Here is a 14,632-nt window from a genome sequence, read left to right as displayed (position 1 = left end):
GTCGGTCGGTACGCGTATCAATAGATCAATGCAAGTAATTGGAACGGAGAATGGGGTGGGAAAAGGGAAACAAAACCAAAGAAGGAAAATGACGAAGTTCTAGTTCAATGGATGGATATTCTATGCAAGAAATGCCAACGTGGTTTTCCCGGTCAATTGATGTCCTTTCTCCAGGCAGGCAGCTGCAGGTACATAGATGTATGTCGATGTCTTTCCGCGGGGAGCGGAGAGGGGAGCTTTGTTGGATATTCTTGTTTTCTTGAGCAGGTGCGCGTTGGCCGGACAACATCCACTCGGCGCGTAACATCGCGAGGCGCAAGAGTCAAGAAACCGAGTGTGACCTAAAAGGCTAGTGCCCGTCACCAACAGCCCGCCCGTAGTTTCACTGCTTGCACCGCCCGCGGGATTCAATCCTTCTCTCTCAATTTCATTCTCGCAGTTCCCGCCCTTAGGCTGCAATCAATTGGACCAAATGCACTTGTATGTCGATGCCCCTCCGTCTTCTATCTTAGCTCTTTTTATTTCTCCGTCCTGATCGATTTTCTCGCCGTCTGCAGATCAACAATATGTCTTGCAGAAATAGGCGGTCGATACTCCGTAGTGAGCTTCCACTCCCCCAAGCTCCCCCCACTTAAGCACTGAACCAACTCGGCCAACTGGCTGGTTGCTCTAGCAAAGCAGCAAAGCGGAAATGCTCGATGCAACGATGCTCCTTACCTCGTGTCCCCCGACTCCATATGCAAACGCATCACTTGTGGAAAAGTCATGGTTTCTTTCTATGTACTACTATCTAATTAGTAGTAAGCCTCGCGCGCGCCTCTTACCGATATTTCGTGCATTTCAACAAATTTCGTACATTCAGGTCTCTTTGCGACTTTGCGCGGATACCCACTTCCGAAATGGGTATTCTCTGCAGATACAGCCCCATTGAGAGAGAGCGGTGATGGACCTGTATCGTGACTCGATCGGAAGAGATACGTGTGGTTTTCCTTATCTCCATGCATTTCGTCTGGGCATCTTCAATCAAGCTGCCCGTTCCATGTATAGGTAATATGTGGTTGATCCACGATGTCTGAGGCGCTCGGTGTATGGATCTGCCAGTGTCCGAGGAAGCCAATGGTGGGGCACCTACCTGATAGACATCTCCAACCTTCCATGTCAACTCCTTCCAACATATCTGATGGAGTCCGTCGAAACCCTCAGCATCTTCCGCTCTATGTCGATAGAGTGAAGCAATTGACGATTGAACTTGTCTGCTGTTGAGAGGGACAATCCCACTCGACTCGTATAACGAAGCTCTGGGCAATTACCATGTAATTGCGAATAGATGCGAGGTCTCAACCGGACTCCAAGTAAGATAATCGTTCGCTCAATCTCGGTAGAGTAAAGAACCATTAATGACTGAATAAACGATGGTTGAGGACATTGCCGCTCAACTCGTACAAACAAGCTCAAAGTTATGTAGCTGCCCAATCGACATGCAATCAGATATGAGGTCTCAACCTGACTCCAGGTAATAACCAAATGTCTCACTCACGGCCCTGGCAGTTTGAGATGTATCATTATTATTAATTTCTGATCTTGAGTTTCACGCATGCTATGCTATGGTCAGGCCTTTTTTCCGTTATAAATCAATCAAACAATTTTTTGGCTTAGCAAAATCAAGTCCAAGTCCACATCAGTCATCGTACACACTCCCCTTGCTCCACTTGCTCGCCGCCCGGATGCGCCGCCCATACGCATAAAACACAAACGGCACCGGCACCAACAAACAAGCAAACCCCGCGAAAATGCTCTGCCCGGGTCCGACCCCGATATTATGATAAAGTGGCGACACGACGAGCGGGAAGGCCGCGGCGAAGCAGCTGCGGAGGAACGTGTTGGCCGCGACGGCGCTGGCCGCGTAGGCCTGGAACGTGTCGACCAGATAATTGAGGGCGGCCTGGAAGATGGTGTTGAACCCCGTGCCCGCCAGATATAAACCCACGACGGGCACGATCCAGTGGTACCCCGGCGTCGCCGTCCAGCCCGTCAGGAACAGCGACGACGCGAACAGCACCGAGCCCAGCATCATGGGCGGCAGCCGCCGCTCCGGCACGGCGCGGCGCCCGTTGGCGCGGTAGGCGCGGTTGTACTGCAGCTGGTTGAGGATGTTGATCACGGCGCCTGTGATCGAGCCGAGCAGGATGGCCAGGAAGGGCAGCTCGCTCACCAGGGGCGACCAGCCGCGCAGCTCGCCGAAGATGTAGGGGATGGCGCCGAGCTGCATGTAGAGGATGCCGTAGCAAAAACTCGCGTACAGCGCCACCAGCAGGCAGATGGGCGTGCACAGCAGCTGCAGGGGGCGGACCAGGAACTTGCGCGCCAGCTCCTTGACGCTCACGTCCCACTCCTCGAACTTGGCGTGCAGGGCCCAGTTGCCCGTCTCGTGCCGCAGGCGCCGCGCCTTGGCCACGAGCAGCGCGGGCGGGTACGACTCGTCGATGAAGATGAGCGCCATCAGCAGCACGACGGCCTGCAGAATACCGGTCAGGTACTCGGTCCACCGCCAGCCGAGGTAGGGTACCTGCACGACGGCGGCCGAGACGATGGGACCGACAGTCGGACCACCTACGACGGCCATGGCGTACCCGGCCATGGCGATGCCCCGGTAGTCGGGGGTGAAGAGGTCGCCCAAGACGCCGCCCGTGTTAGTCACGGGGGCCGAGGCGAAGAGGGCGCCGAAGAAGCGGGTAATCATCAGGGTCTGCAGGTCCTTGGCGACGGCCGAGCCAAAGGAGAAGCAAATGGCGATGAACATGGGCGTCAAGACGGCGAGGCGGCGGCCGTAGACCTCGGACAGCGGCGCCCACATCAGGGGCCCCAACCCAAACCCCAGCAGGAACAGCGAGGACCCCAGCACGGCGACCTGCCGGCCGACGCCGAACTCGCGGGCCACCTCGGCGGTGCCGGCCGAGTAGGACGACGAGGCCCAGGTGGCGGTCATGGTGACGAGGCCGTAGAGCAGCGTGGTGCTGACCTTCTTGTGGGTGCCCCAGTTGAGCGGGTGGTAGGGGTCGTCGGGTCCGTCGAAGTCGACGAGCGCGTCCGTCGTCGTCTTCTGCCGGGTCAGCGGGTGGGTGAAGGTCGGCACCCGCCGCGAGCGGATCCGGGCGATGACCGAGTCGGCGCGCGTGGGCGTCCGGCGCAGGGCCAGCCGCTGCAGGCCGCCCTCGTCCCGGCCGCTCGCGAGCGCGGATGGGTCGTCCCCGTCGCCGTCACACCCGCACCAGCGGTGGCCATCGTGCTCTTGCTTGGTCACGGGGCAGCTCGCGGTGCTGGCGTTCCGTTGGAGATGCTCGTCTGGCTGGGCCTCGAGAGTGGTCGACTGGCTGTCGTCGCTGTCGTCGTGATTTATCACAGCCATGGTCTCTCCCTTGAATGGTTAGGTGGATCGAATTCGCCAAGGCCAGAAACACGCCGAGCTTTTAAAGTCAAGCATCTGGGGAGCGGGCAAGATGGTCTACGAGTTTACGAGAAAGCGATGATTGCCAACCTACGTAGATACTTACCTCTTCGGATGTCGCACTGCGATCCATACTTTACTTAGCCGACCGACCGACGCCGGCTATGGGGGTGGTGATGACGTAGTGGATGATGACCTAACCAAGAACGTTGCGACCGCTACAACGGCCATCCTTTAGTGCGCGGGACCGAGCGTCTGGCGCCGGAGCCGTGTTCGGCAATCCATCACGATGGATATCTGGACACAGTCTTCCGGCGGCCGGTTTATTTATTAGCATACGTCTCGGTTGCGAGAAGGAGGAATGTGCTTTTCGGTCAGCCCTTGAGTTTCTCGTAGTCTCGCGCCGTTGCCCGTTGCACATGACTTGGGGGCTCTGTGAATCTTGAGACCGGACAAAACGCCGGGCCATGGCAAGCCATTCTCTGATTGGCCAATTGGGCTTTGCCGCAATTGCCTAGGGTTTTTCTTTTCGCTTTTCCTTTTCACTTAACATCAATTACGAACAGCACGCCGCTGACGTGCTGCTGTCGACGGTCGCATCCCTCGCAATATACGTATATGTGTGGTGTGATATGATATGTGATTGTAATTGCGCCGTTCCTCTTCGCACGTCCTTGCAGAAGTCTCCCACTCAACCGGGACAGTCCGTGAGGGAGTTCACTGGGCCAAATACAACCCAAGCCCTCTGTCATTCTTACAATAATCCAAGATCTGCACGTTTCCCCTGACAATACGAAGGAACCGTCTATCTTTCCCGTTCTCTATCTTCTCTAGCGCACCCAGAAGCCTGGGTTTTCATTTCCGATGCAGAGTCGCATCGAGGTCGAAACGAGCCCTGGCATTTCAGCATCCAGACACGATATGCGAGTTCTGATATAACATAAACCAAACAGATAAACGGCAAAATGAACGATGAGTTAAAAAAGAAAAAACAAGTCGCAAACCTGGTCATGGCCCTCGCCCTGTGCGCGATTATCAATCCCAATCTGTATCGCCAGGTCCGAGGGCGCGGTGGGGCATTCATCAACATCCTGGTATATGCGTTCAAGACTTTGATTTGCTGGCCGCCAGCGACCACATCGTCGTATCTGCATCTGTATCCAGACTGGGCTGACTGGGGGCGCCTTGAGTGCAGCGACCACCAGCAGCACCCTGTCCACACGTGCAGCAACAGTTTCTCCGTGTGCGTCGCTTAGACTTTGACTCCCTTTCGATAAGGTTAGTCACTATACATATCATCATCCGCTCTCCCACCAGAAGAAACATTTAACGCTCTTTCTTTTGCCCTCTATCTCAGACTGAAATGGCCCAGGCATGTTTCGTAGCATAGCCGTCCATCGCGGGATCGGCCCCGCTACCATCCCCTCGATCTCCAAACATTGTTTCGTTGCGTGAGCTGAATACCCCATTCGGCAAAACACCTTCGGAGCTCTTCCCGCCCGTCGAGCTTGGACCCCCCTCGTTACCCAGCCTTCTGCGACTTGAGCAAACGCGGAATTGCATCTTTAACTCGACTGTTCCTGTCTGGGATCCCAGCTCGACGGAAACCTCCCCCAAAAACAACTACTATCGAGGGGGACCGTGGGTTGCTGACAGCGGATGGGAGTGGGTTAGTGTTTCAGCGTTCTAGAATTATCCACCCACAGAATAAACCCCCTGTAGGTTAAGTGAACCTACCTTGAGGTTACACCAGCGATACGGTCGAGCTATCACATCGTCTGCACAATATCCGGCCGGACCTAGCTATTGTTGCTTTTGACCTGCAGTTGAGACTGACGGTATGAGCACAATTCTGCAATTCGGGTTTCCTTCCCGGGCTGGGTGCCACGGAATAAAAAAGTTCCGCTCGTCGAGGCGACTGTACAGTAACCATTTGCTTCTTTCCCCCCTCCGGAGCTGCTTGCGGGCCAGCCTATACACGCCTGAAATCACCAATCTCCGCCCACCTGCTCGTCCGGCAGACGGCAAGTCGCTCGTGTTGAAGAGGGGGCGGGGGCCACGATAACGGCAAAAGCAAGACAATGACGAACTTCTCCAGCTTCAGGTGCACACGACCATCAGGTTTCACTGTCCTGCTTCGGCAGCTTTAAGAGAGAGGGAAAGTGCCTCACTGACTCGCTCACCCGCTCACCAACAGAAGCAAAGAAAGAACCTGGTCAGGATGCACGTAGTTACGTCGTTCGTTCGCGTAGCGCCCTGGGGGCTATCCCTAGCGGCCAATTGGAGAAACGAGTTCCTGTCATCTCTCTCCAGGTTGTCAGCTTGACTCGAAAAGCCTGGTGTTAATATACATACCTCGTTATACGGAGTAGCTTCTGGACGATCGTCGGTCCGTGGGTCGCAAGGGAAGATGCACGGCTTGACGGCAATATCCTCTTTGCTCCCAGAAACTAGCCTGGGTCTCTGTCGCCAGCTTGCCAGCCTTCGGGACAGCAGCCCTCACACTCTCTGCGGCATGTTCTGCCGTAAGAGTGCTCTTTTCTCATAAGTCTCAAGTCTCCACAAACGGTGCTCCCTACTACTTGTAGTGTAGCGTAGCAGTCGTTATGGGCCCCCCTGTTCGCCAAGCACACCTTCTTTTTGTGCCTCGCATGGTACTGTACCTAAGTACCTCGACAACTCTAACTTGCATGCATCCTCTCGTGCCTTATTAGAAGGACGTGCCGTCCACTGCCAGGAGATCCTCTTGGGTCTTGATCAGCGTCGCTTGAAAGATATGGGAGAGTTGATGAAGCCAAGACCTGTTCAACGGACGTGAAGAGAAGAGAACGTTTGGCCATATCTCTTTCCACTGCCCGCCCCCGCGTCCGCAAAGACGACCGCCCCGCGCGCCCTTTTCGATTCCGCATGAACCCCCGTGTGGCCAGGTGCCGCCGCCCCATTACTGTTGCTGCCTCCCCGACTCGTTGATACATACTTGCTATACTACCACGACCACCACATTGGCCCGGAGCAGCATAAGCCAGTAGTAGTCCCAGACTACGACGCCCGTCATGGCCGACACTCCTCTTCCCAAACTTCCGCCGAATGTGGATAATTACCGCCCCATCGACCTGTTCGGTGTAGGAGCCTACAATAACCTGGATGAGCCGAAGCCATGGTCCAATGACGCGGCGACACTGAAGATTGTGACCATTCTTTTCCTGGTATGCAATTAATGTTCGCGTCAGACACCGACCTTGTTCTGAGTCGCAGAGAACGAGGGTTATTTGTCGTATAGAAGACTGACTTATATGCTGTAGGCATTGTCGTGGACATTCGTTACTCTGAGGTTGTATATCAGGCTACGCACGGTGCGCTCAGCAGGCTGGGATGATCTCTTCGTCTTTTTGTATCTTGTAAGTCATCATCAAACAGTCTCACCTGGACGACTCTTTCTCACGATATATACGATCAGATTGCGGGTTCGGTAGGATCCATCTCCTTCATAGTCTGTAAGTACTGCTCGTGGCGCCCCCTTTACACTACACTCTGGACTAACACCCCCCTCTCAGCCGTCGACTACGGAGCCGGCCAACACATGATCCTCCTTACCATGGGCGAGCTCAGGACGTACCTGATCCTGTTCTACCTCATGAACGGCTTCTTCAACCTGGGCTCCGCCTTCATCAAGCTCTCGCTGCTGTTCCAGTACCTGCGCATCTTCCAGCGCGGCACCTGGATCTGGCGCGCCACCGTCGCCGTCATCTGCGCCGTCTCGGTCTGGGGCTTCACGTTCTCGTTCATGGCCTTTGTGCCCTGCTCCCGCGGGCCCCAGTTCAACCCGCTGGGCAAAGACCCGGGCACCACTTGCTGGGCCTACGGCTCCAATAACCCCGACGTGTTCACGACCACCTTCAACGCCCACACCGTCATGAACATGGTCTTTGATCTGGTCATCCTGTTGCTGCCGTTCCAGCTCTACCTCGGCAATAAGACGACTACGACCAACAAGAACAAGATGCGTCTCGGTCTCCTTGCTCTGCTTTTCATGGGCGCTCTGTAAGTGTTTACCTCCCTCTCTCACAATGCGTCTGTCAACATTCCCCCATTGGCTTTTTGGCTAACCTATCATGACAAAAAGTGTCAACTTCCTCTCCATCTGGCGCCTCCAGACCATCTTCGAGCACAAGACGGGCTGGTACCCGACGCACGACCCGACGTGGTACGGCCCCATCAGCATCCTGCTCGGCGTGCTCGAGATCAACGCCGCCTCCATCTGCGCCTCGGTCCCCATCTTCTGGCCCGTCGTCGCGCCCTACCTGGGCAGCATCTTCGTGACGCACGAGGTCAGCGTTCAGGTCGTCGAGTACCGCGACCTCGAAGACGGTGGCACTGGCACTACCAATACCAGCGGCGGTGGTGATAAGAAGCAGCTGCATCATCAGCGGAGCGATTCGGAGATCCGGCTCAATCCCCTTCCGTTCTCCGCAGATCGCAAGGAGGGAGGCGGCAACAACAGCGACAAAAGTGTTCTCAACGAGGAAACGGCTCGGATCGTGGCGCCGCCCGTCGTGGATGCGCAGGAGGCGCGCGTCGACCGCTGGTTTGACGACGAGTTCGCCGGGTTCCAGGGGCGCCCGCGACGGGAGGGCCGCCGCGGGGCCACTCGCGGATGGGGTCGTTGCAGAGCCGGGTGCGAAGCGACAGCGTGCGTCGGAAGGACAAGTGGTACCAGATATGAAAATATTACTACTATTATACGATAATTATATACATACTCTACGGCAGTCTCTTGTCTCGCTCTTCTTCTTTTCTACCACTGTACTATAGGGAAACATCTTATCAGCTGGGCTGAGGCTGGCCAATGGACGATTAATGCATGATTTTTGGTTACGAACGCAAACCGCACTTTTATGTTCCGGAGGTGTGCTTAGAATCTTTCTGTCCTTCGTCCACCCCTTTACTCTTCTAGATGAGGAACTTGTCATGATGGCTTCATCTATAAACCTACGTACCTGTCGCCGTCACGTCTGACGGGTCTTTCTAAACGTTCCCCACAGCTACCAGATTGCGACAATATGATACCGAAACAGCCCAAAGGGAGTTTCAATTGGTTGGCCTTCATGCCATAAATAATTCTGGAACCGGCAAATTCCGCACCGATAAGGTGTGTAAGCCATCCTTTACTTGTGAAGGATCTCCCTTCATTGCGGCCGCCAAGACGCCGCGGATAAATAGTTACTGGTATTAAAAGGGCCTGAGCATGCTTACCTACGCAAGGTGACGTGGAGAAGGTGTATGCGTGAGTGGTCATAATAAGAATCGCTAGAGCTAATGGAATTGCTTGCAGCCTGCATGTAAGACCAGCTCACCCATCATCATGATCATTCATCATCTCTACAATCCTTCAGGATGCGATTATCTGACATGCTTCTTATATCTGCTATTTTTATATCCGAGAGAGGCTATAGGCCTGCAAGCAGGGCGTAGACGGTTACTAGCCCCTGCTATTATTTGCTCTAGAGATCATTGCTTGATCCTCAATTCCCTCTGTGATGCTAAAGTCGGGCAGCTGATTTAAAGACTGACTCACTGTTGATTCCCACCTAACGTCTGTGCCAACGTGTGGCCCATTAATCCTGTGAGGTCATTAACGCCTCGACCGTTGTCATGGAAAATACCCAATCTCACTCCATCATCAGCCGACCCAGTCGAGAAGGTCAGCATTGGGAAGCCCACGTCCGGGGTTACTCTAAGTCTCGAGCCCGATATAGCAACACCTTCTTCTGGCTGGCTGCTGTGTGGCTCGGGCAGAAAAGTGGTCCTCCAGCTAACAGACTCACAGCACGCGCCCTGCCAAGCCCCTGAAAAGTGTAGGATAAATTATATCATGTGTGAACTAGGTAAGACCTTATGGTACTTGTGCAATACCTCTATATTGATATTCCGTTATTTTTCTTTTAAAGTTTTCAATTTTCTAGATCGATAGGAGATTGACAGTTTAACGGCAGCCTTCTCTATTATAAAAAGGTTGCCCAAAATGCACCCTGCTCAACTCTTGTGCGAACCACCAATCTGAGGCATCTTCGCAGGACAGAGGATCAGCAACGAAACAAGCGCCAGAACAGCCAAGCCGGCGAACAAGGTCCCCAACGCCTTCTCGTAGCTTTCGACAAACTGCATCTGGTACGGCGGCTCCAGGGATGAGATGGACGCGATCGAGGCCAAGAACTTCTGGATCACCTCGCCCCGGACGGAACCTTCGCCTTCCACTAGTTGCCCCAGATAATGCCGAAGACTGCCCTGGAGCAGTAGGCTGCTAGCTGCGATCCCAACCATCTGGCCCACGCTGCGGACCAAAACCATAACGTTGGTAGCCAAGGCTTGCTGGTTATTACCCCGTATGTCGCCTCGGTCGGTGGCAGCCGCTGCCAGAATGGCAATGAAGGTCCCCGGGTTCTGCAGCCCCTGGCCCACCGACGTGGGCACCAGAGTCAGAACGGCCACCAGTTGCGGCGTGTGCCGGCCGAGCCGGGTCAGCGCTAGCGCGCCCAGCAGGAAGAAGCCGGCCCCCACGACCACCGACCACCGGAGGCGGCGGGTCCGGGCGATGGTGTAGGCCGTCAGGGCCGAGACCGCCGAGGTGACGACGAAAGGGGCCATGAGCCGCAGGCCGGAGCGCGTTGGGGAGGCTAACAGGACCGCTTGGAGAAAATTGGCCCGTGGGAACGAAGGGGAACAAGGAAGGTTAGTTAGTCAACTGGTTGCCATGAGACGGGAGGAAGAGGATATATAATACACGAGTACAGGAGTGGGCTAGTTGAGGAGTGAATTGTCAGTGGAGAGCTTGGCTTACATGTTGAACAGTACCGAATTGGTCAACATGGTGGAAATGAAGTTAGACGCCAGCAGATTGGCCTTGGGCGAGCGGGATATGAAATCCAGGGGCACCAGAGGGTGGCTGGCGCAGCGCCACTCCACATAGAGGAAGACCGGGATGCATGCCACGCACACGACGAGAGCGGAAGCGACAATGGGGTGCGACCCTACGGTAGAGCGTTAGCGAAAATGCTCCTTCAGGAGTGGGAGCAGGGGACTACACTTACATGGAAGGATCTGGCCACCAAGATTCTGTAATCACGTCCCTCCAAGTTAGCGAGAAAAGAAATGACCACGGCATTTCGAGCGGTGGGTAGACACTCACCAATCCCAGAATCATAGTGATCAGAATGACGCAGAGCAGGCCTGACCCGACAAAGTCGAAGTCGCGGAGCGAGTCGCGCAGGCTGGTGTGGGAGTCTTGGACGCCCAGGTCATGCGTGATGGCCACGGCGGAGATGCAGAGACAGACCAGCATGACGGGGATCTGCAATGCAAAGATCCACCGCCATCCCAGGTGCTCGGCCAGGAAACCGCCCATGGCTGCGCCCAGAGTGCACCCGACGCCATAGATTATGCTCGAATAGGGGTAATACAGTCCCCGGGCGGCGATCAAGCTCACGATGCTCGGCGCGGCGGCGCACCAAGCCGTGGCGGCCGCAAAGATGGACAAGCAGCCCAAGAAGAGGGGGCTTCCGACCGATAGCGTCGGACAGGCGGCCCAGAAGCGGCTGGCAGACGGTCGACGCCAGGAGGAAGGAGGTCGAGAGTCACGAAGCCGCGGGCGCGGCGTGGAACTGGGACGTGATGGCCGGGTGCGATGAGGCCATGACGGTGGAGTCGAAGCAGCCGACGAACTGGATCACGAGGATCTGGGAGAAGATGACCAGGAACCGTGTCGGCGAGGTGTTGTTTAGGTAGAGTGCCGGCGCTGGGCAGCTGTCAGTGTCGCTCTCGCCGTATTCGCTAGTACCGCTATCGTCGCTGAGCGACCTCGTCGTAACGGTAACATCGTGCTTCCTGTTGGCGAGCAGCGGTTCTCGCTCCGAAGGAGAAGAAGATTCGACTATGGATATAGTCATGACAGTGGAAGATTTGTAAATAAAAATGAACACGAATAGAAGAATCTTAAGGTCGCACGCTGTTGCTCAGGTCGACATGTCAAGGAAACGGGAACTATAAATAAAACAGAAGCGATCACTCTGGACTATAATTAGGTCCATCTATTCCAGCTGAGCATCGAAAAGCGAATGTGGACTAGAATTTCAAAGGAAGTCTTCCTAGTCTTGCGGGCATTGCAAATAACGGAGCGAGCGGGTCGGCTAGCATAGTAGAGGACGACCGGTCTTATAGCGCTTTTGAAGCGGTGTCCTGGCCCCCTTATTTTTTCATGCAGACGCGTTGCCAGGACACGCACACGTTTTTCCTTTCTCACCGATAGAATGGGCGAAAACCAGACTCTTGTGGTTTCCTTGCACATTCCGAGCACTGCTTTGCCGTACTGCTTACATGACGAGTAGATGTATTATCTGCACTCATCATTCTCTCGGCTTGGTCTCAGGGGTCGTTTCTTTTGTCTCAGCCGCGGAGGCGCTAGTGGGCGCCACACTCACGATGGCCGATCACGCCTTCGCCAGATCTTCCTGTGTTTTCTCCAGACACAAATGTACGGGAACCGCCAGCTAGGTGGGCGGTGGGCGTTGGGCGTTGGGCGTTCTGCATATTTACTTATTTGGGTAGCTCGGGAGTGGTTTACGAGCTTCCCCTGCATGTCCAGGGTACCAATCGGACCACGAGTTTCTCCACAGCTAGCATCTTTCGGCTAATCAAGACATAGGAGTTAAACATGCAGCATGTCTCGCTCTGATATGCAGGTCGTGATGGAGTGCTAAAGCAAAGACAAAGTCGCAGATCGGATCGGAATCTGCATCTTCGTTTTCCGGGGTAGCGAAATAAGACGAAATGTTCATTTAGTCATGAAGTCATTATAATTAACTGACTGCGTTCAAGTAGGTTATTCCACTTTCGATTGCATCGAGAAATATATCTGTTACTATTTTCTGTGCTTTCTTGTATACTAGAATGACAAGCAGATGGTTTGGGGAAACTCTCTTAGCAGGCTACATGAAAATGTGACCAAGTCTTGATACACTTCTCTGGGCAACGTGCAACCTCGCTGGTAAGGATCTCTTGAGTAAAGCCATCTTCGGATTAGCTTGCTTCAGTCCTTGACATGTACCATTTTTATCTGTTGACACACACCCAGAGAATCATCGCTTTTTTCATTGTCAATGATCGTTGTCCACATCAAGTTGCAAAAAAGGGGAACTTGGAGTGTTCGTGGCGGGAGGTAACTTCGGAGACCCGAGGAGACGGTCACCCCTTCCGGCGCCGACGGATTAAACCAAAGCAACTTTATTTCAACGTCTACTCTGCCCCTAAACTCAAGCGAGTGGCGCCACCAAGCACCCACAACACAGTCCAGGTGCTAGTGGGCTTCTCTATCGCTAATAAATATAACAAGAGTTCCGTGATTGACAAGTCGGCTCAGCTGCTTGACGAACGCCACGGTATCTGTAATGTTGCATGTGACCAAGAATCGCTGTGGGGTTGGAAATCCAAGGCTCGCTCATATGCCGCCTCTCTTTTCTGCGGGTGAGGGTATGTTTTGATATAAAAATAAATTTTTAATTAAGGAGCCCACCTCCCTTCCTTTTGTGTCTCGATAGAAGTAATGAGTTCACAATCCTCGAGGCATACTTGTGTCCCCTTTCTCCTTGCTTTTGCTGCTCCGCTCTGGGGACGTCTGCTCGATTCGGATGGGTTTAGCTCTGCGACACTAGGTATTAATTAGTGGAAGGGGAAACGCCAACGTCACTTCATTATGAGCAGTAGAAATCCTACTGATTAAAACATGAAGGTAAGTCTCTATGTACGTATGCATGCGAGAGTATATAACGTTATGCATGTGTGTGTCTATTTATATGTACAGTGAATTTGAGAATGGGAAGAGGGGGTGAGAAGGGGAATAATGGGGATAGCAGTGGTTCTACAATGCGGGATCATCGCCACCGCTCTGCAACGAGAGAGGTTCGAGTTCGAAAACGGACCGCGGCAACTGAGTCTCTTCGCTCTATTTGTTTCTTCCCCTTTCCTATCTTCTTTCTTTAGTTGTCCAACTTCCACTTAGGGAACCACTTCATAATATCATCCGACGCATTGAACGCCGCATGCGCATGCCCATTGTTATCCGAGTTCTCCCCTGTGCTAGGCCAGTCATGCGCCACCTCGTCGCCATCATAAACAAGCACGACGCGCTCGTCCCTCCACGCGCTGCGCACGCCGTGCTTGGACCCGGCGATCGTCGTGTTCGTCTCCGTGCCCTGCAGCCCGTCGCGTACGACCCACTGCCGCGCCCAGTGCCGGATGTCGGGCAGGCAGCTGTTGGTCTTCTTGCGCCAGGTGCCGCGGTACGGGATCGTCTCGTCGGCGCCGCCGTGGAACGCCATGATGGGCGTGTCTTTCCGCTTCGTGCCGGCGCAGGGGATCGCGACCTGCGTCTCCGGTTCGCACTTGGATTTAGGCGTATCCTTGATGTAGTACGCCCCGAGACGGGCGCAAAGGCGGCGAACGTTTTGCTCAGCTTCGCGTCGCACGCCAGCACCTGCCCGACGAACCCGCCGCCCTGCGACTTGCCCGTCGCGTAGACGCGCCGGCTATCAATACAGAGCTTATCCTCGATCGCCGCCACGACGTCAGCCGTGAAGCCGACGTCGTCGGTGTTCTCGGCCCCCGGCGCGACCTCCCACTCGGTCTTGTCGGACCCCTCGGGCACGAGGGCCTGCAGGTACACGACGACGTGGTCGCGGTTGCGCCCGCTGTCGGTGAGCCCGTCGAGCGCGGCCTGCTTCTCGATGGTGCCGTGGGCGCCGTGGTACGACAGGATCAGGGGCGCCGGCTTGGTCGGGTCGTAGGCCTTGGGCAGGTGCACGCGGTACCGGCGGCCCTTGGATGTGTGCTGGTCTTTGCTGAGCTCGCCGAGGGGGAAAGGCGACTTGCTGTTGGGGCTGCAGTTGGCGGCGCAGGCCGTCGCTGCGGTGGAGAGGAGGGTGAGGGCCGTGGTGATGTGCATGGCGGCTGCGGTAGGACTGGGAGACGATTGAGTGACAGAGAGATTCGAAAACAACCTTCCCGAGTACCTTGTGTGAAAGTGCCTTTAATCTTACGGGGTAGTTTCAGCTACTGAATGGAAGGGATCCCAGGCGCCTTATATATAGCATCATCGAAGCTGAGCCAAGTCCTTAGTTGGATGGGCCGAATTACGGT

General features: G+C 54.9%; 4 protein-coding genes across 4 annotated transcripts; 1 reads left to right on the top strand and 3 right to left on the bottom strand.

Moving 5' to 3' along the window:
• Positions 1–1,678: 1,678 nt before the first annotated feature.
• PG994_013705 (uncharacterized protein) lies at positions 1,679–3,406 on the bottom strand (the record flags this gene model as incomplete). Its single annotated transcript, XM_066865114.1, has 1 exon — positions 1,679–3,406. The coding sequence occupies one exon, from the start codon at positions 3,404–3,406 to the stop codon at positions 1,679–1,681; it is 1,728 nt and encodes a 575-aa protein (XP_066710075.1).
• Positions 3,407–6,498: 3,092 nt separating this feature from the next.
• Positions 6,499–8,193, top strand: PG994_013704 (uncharacterized protein; the record flags this gene model as incomplete). The annotated part of the gene is made up of 5 exons (XM_066865113.1): positions 6,499–6,651; positions 6,748–6,843; positions 6,903–6,939; positions 7,000–7,486; positions 7,569–8,193. The coding sequence occupies 5 exons, from the start codon at positions 6,499–6,501 to the stop codon at positions 8,191–8,193; spliced, it is 1,398 nt and encodes a 465-aa protein (XP_066710074.1).
• A 1,285-nt stretch (positions 8,194–9,478) lies between these two features.
• On the bottom strand, positions 9,479–12,028 carry PG994_013703 (major facilitator superfamily domain-containing protein; the record flags this gene model as incomplete). The annotated part of the gene is made up of 7 exons (XM_066865112.1): positions 9,479–9,855; positions 9,905–10,119; positions 10,284–10,473; positions 10,534–10,558; positions 10,632–10,998; positions 11,081–11,372; positions 11,920–12,028. The coding sequence occupies 7 exons, from the start codon at positions 12,026–12,028 to the stop codon at positions 9,479–9,481; spliced, it is 1,575 nt and encodes a 524-aa protein (XP_066710073.1).
• A 1,445-nt stretch (positions 12,029–13,473) lies between these two features.
• Positions 13,474–14,438, bottom strand: PG994_013702 (uncharacterized protein; the record flags this gene model as incomplete). Its single annotated transcript, XM_066865111.1, has 2 exons — positions 13,474–13,896; positions 13,920–14,438. 2 exons carry the CDS (start codon positions 14,436–14,438, stop codon positions 13,474–13,476), a joined length of 942 nt encoding a protein of 313 aa, XP_066710072.1.
• Positions 14,439–14,632: the final 194 nt, after the last annotated feature.

This window comes from Apiospora phragmitis (assembly GCF_038363925.1).
Source record: "Apiospora phragmitis strain CBS 135458 chromosome Unknown utg000011l:1.0-3236445.0:1.0-3240683.0, whole genome shotgun sequence".
Lineage (NCBI taxonomy): Eukaryota > Fungi > Ascomycota > Sordariomycetes > Amphisphaeriales > Apiosporaceae > Apiospora > Apiospora phragmitis.
Note: the sequence above shows the minus strand (reverse complement) of the source record. Positions and strands in the feature narration are given on the sequence as shown.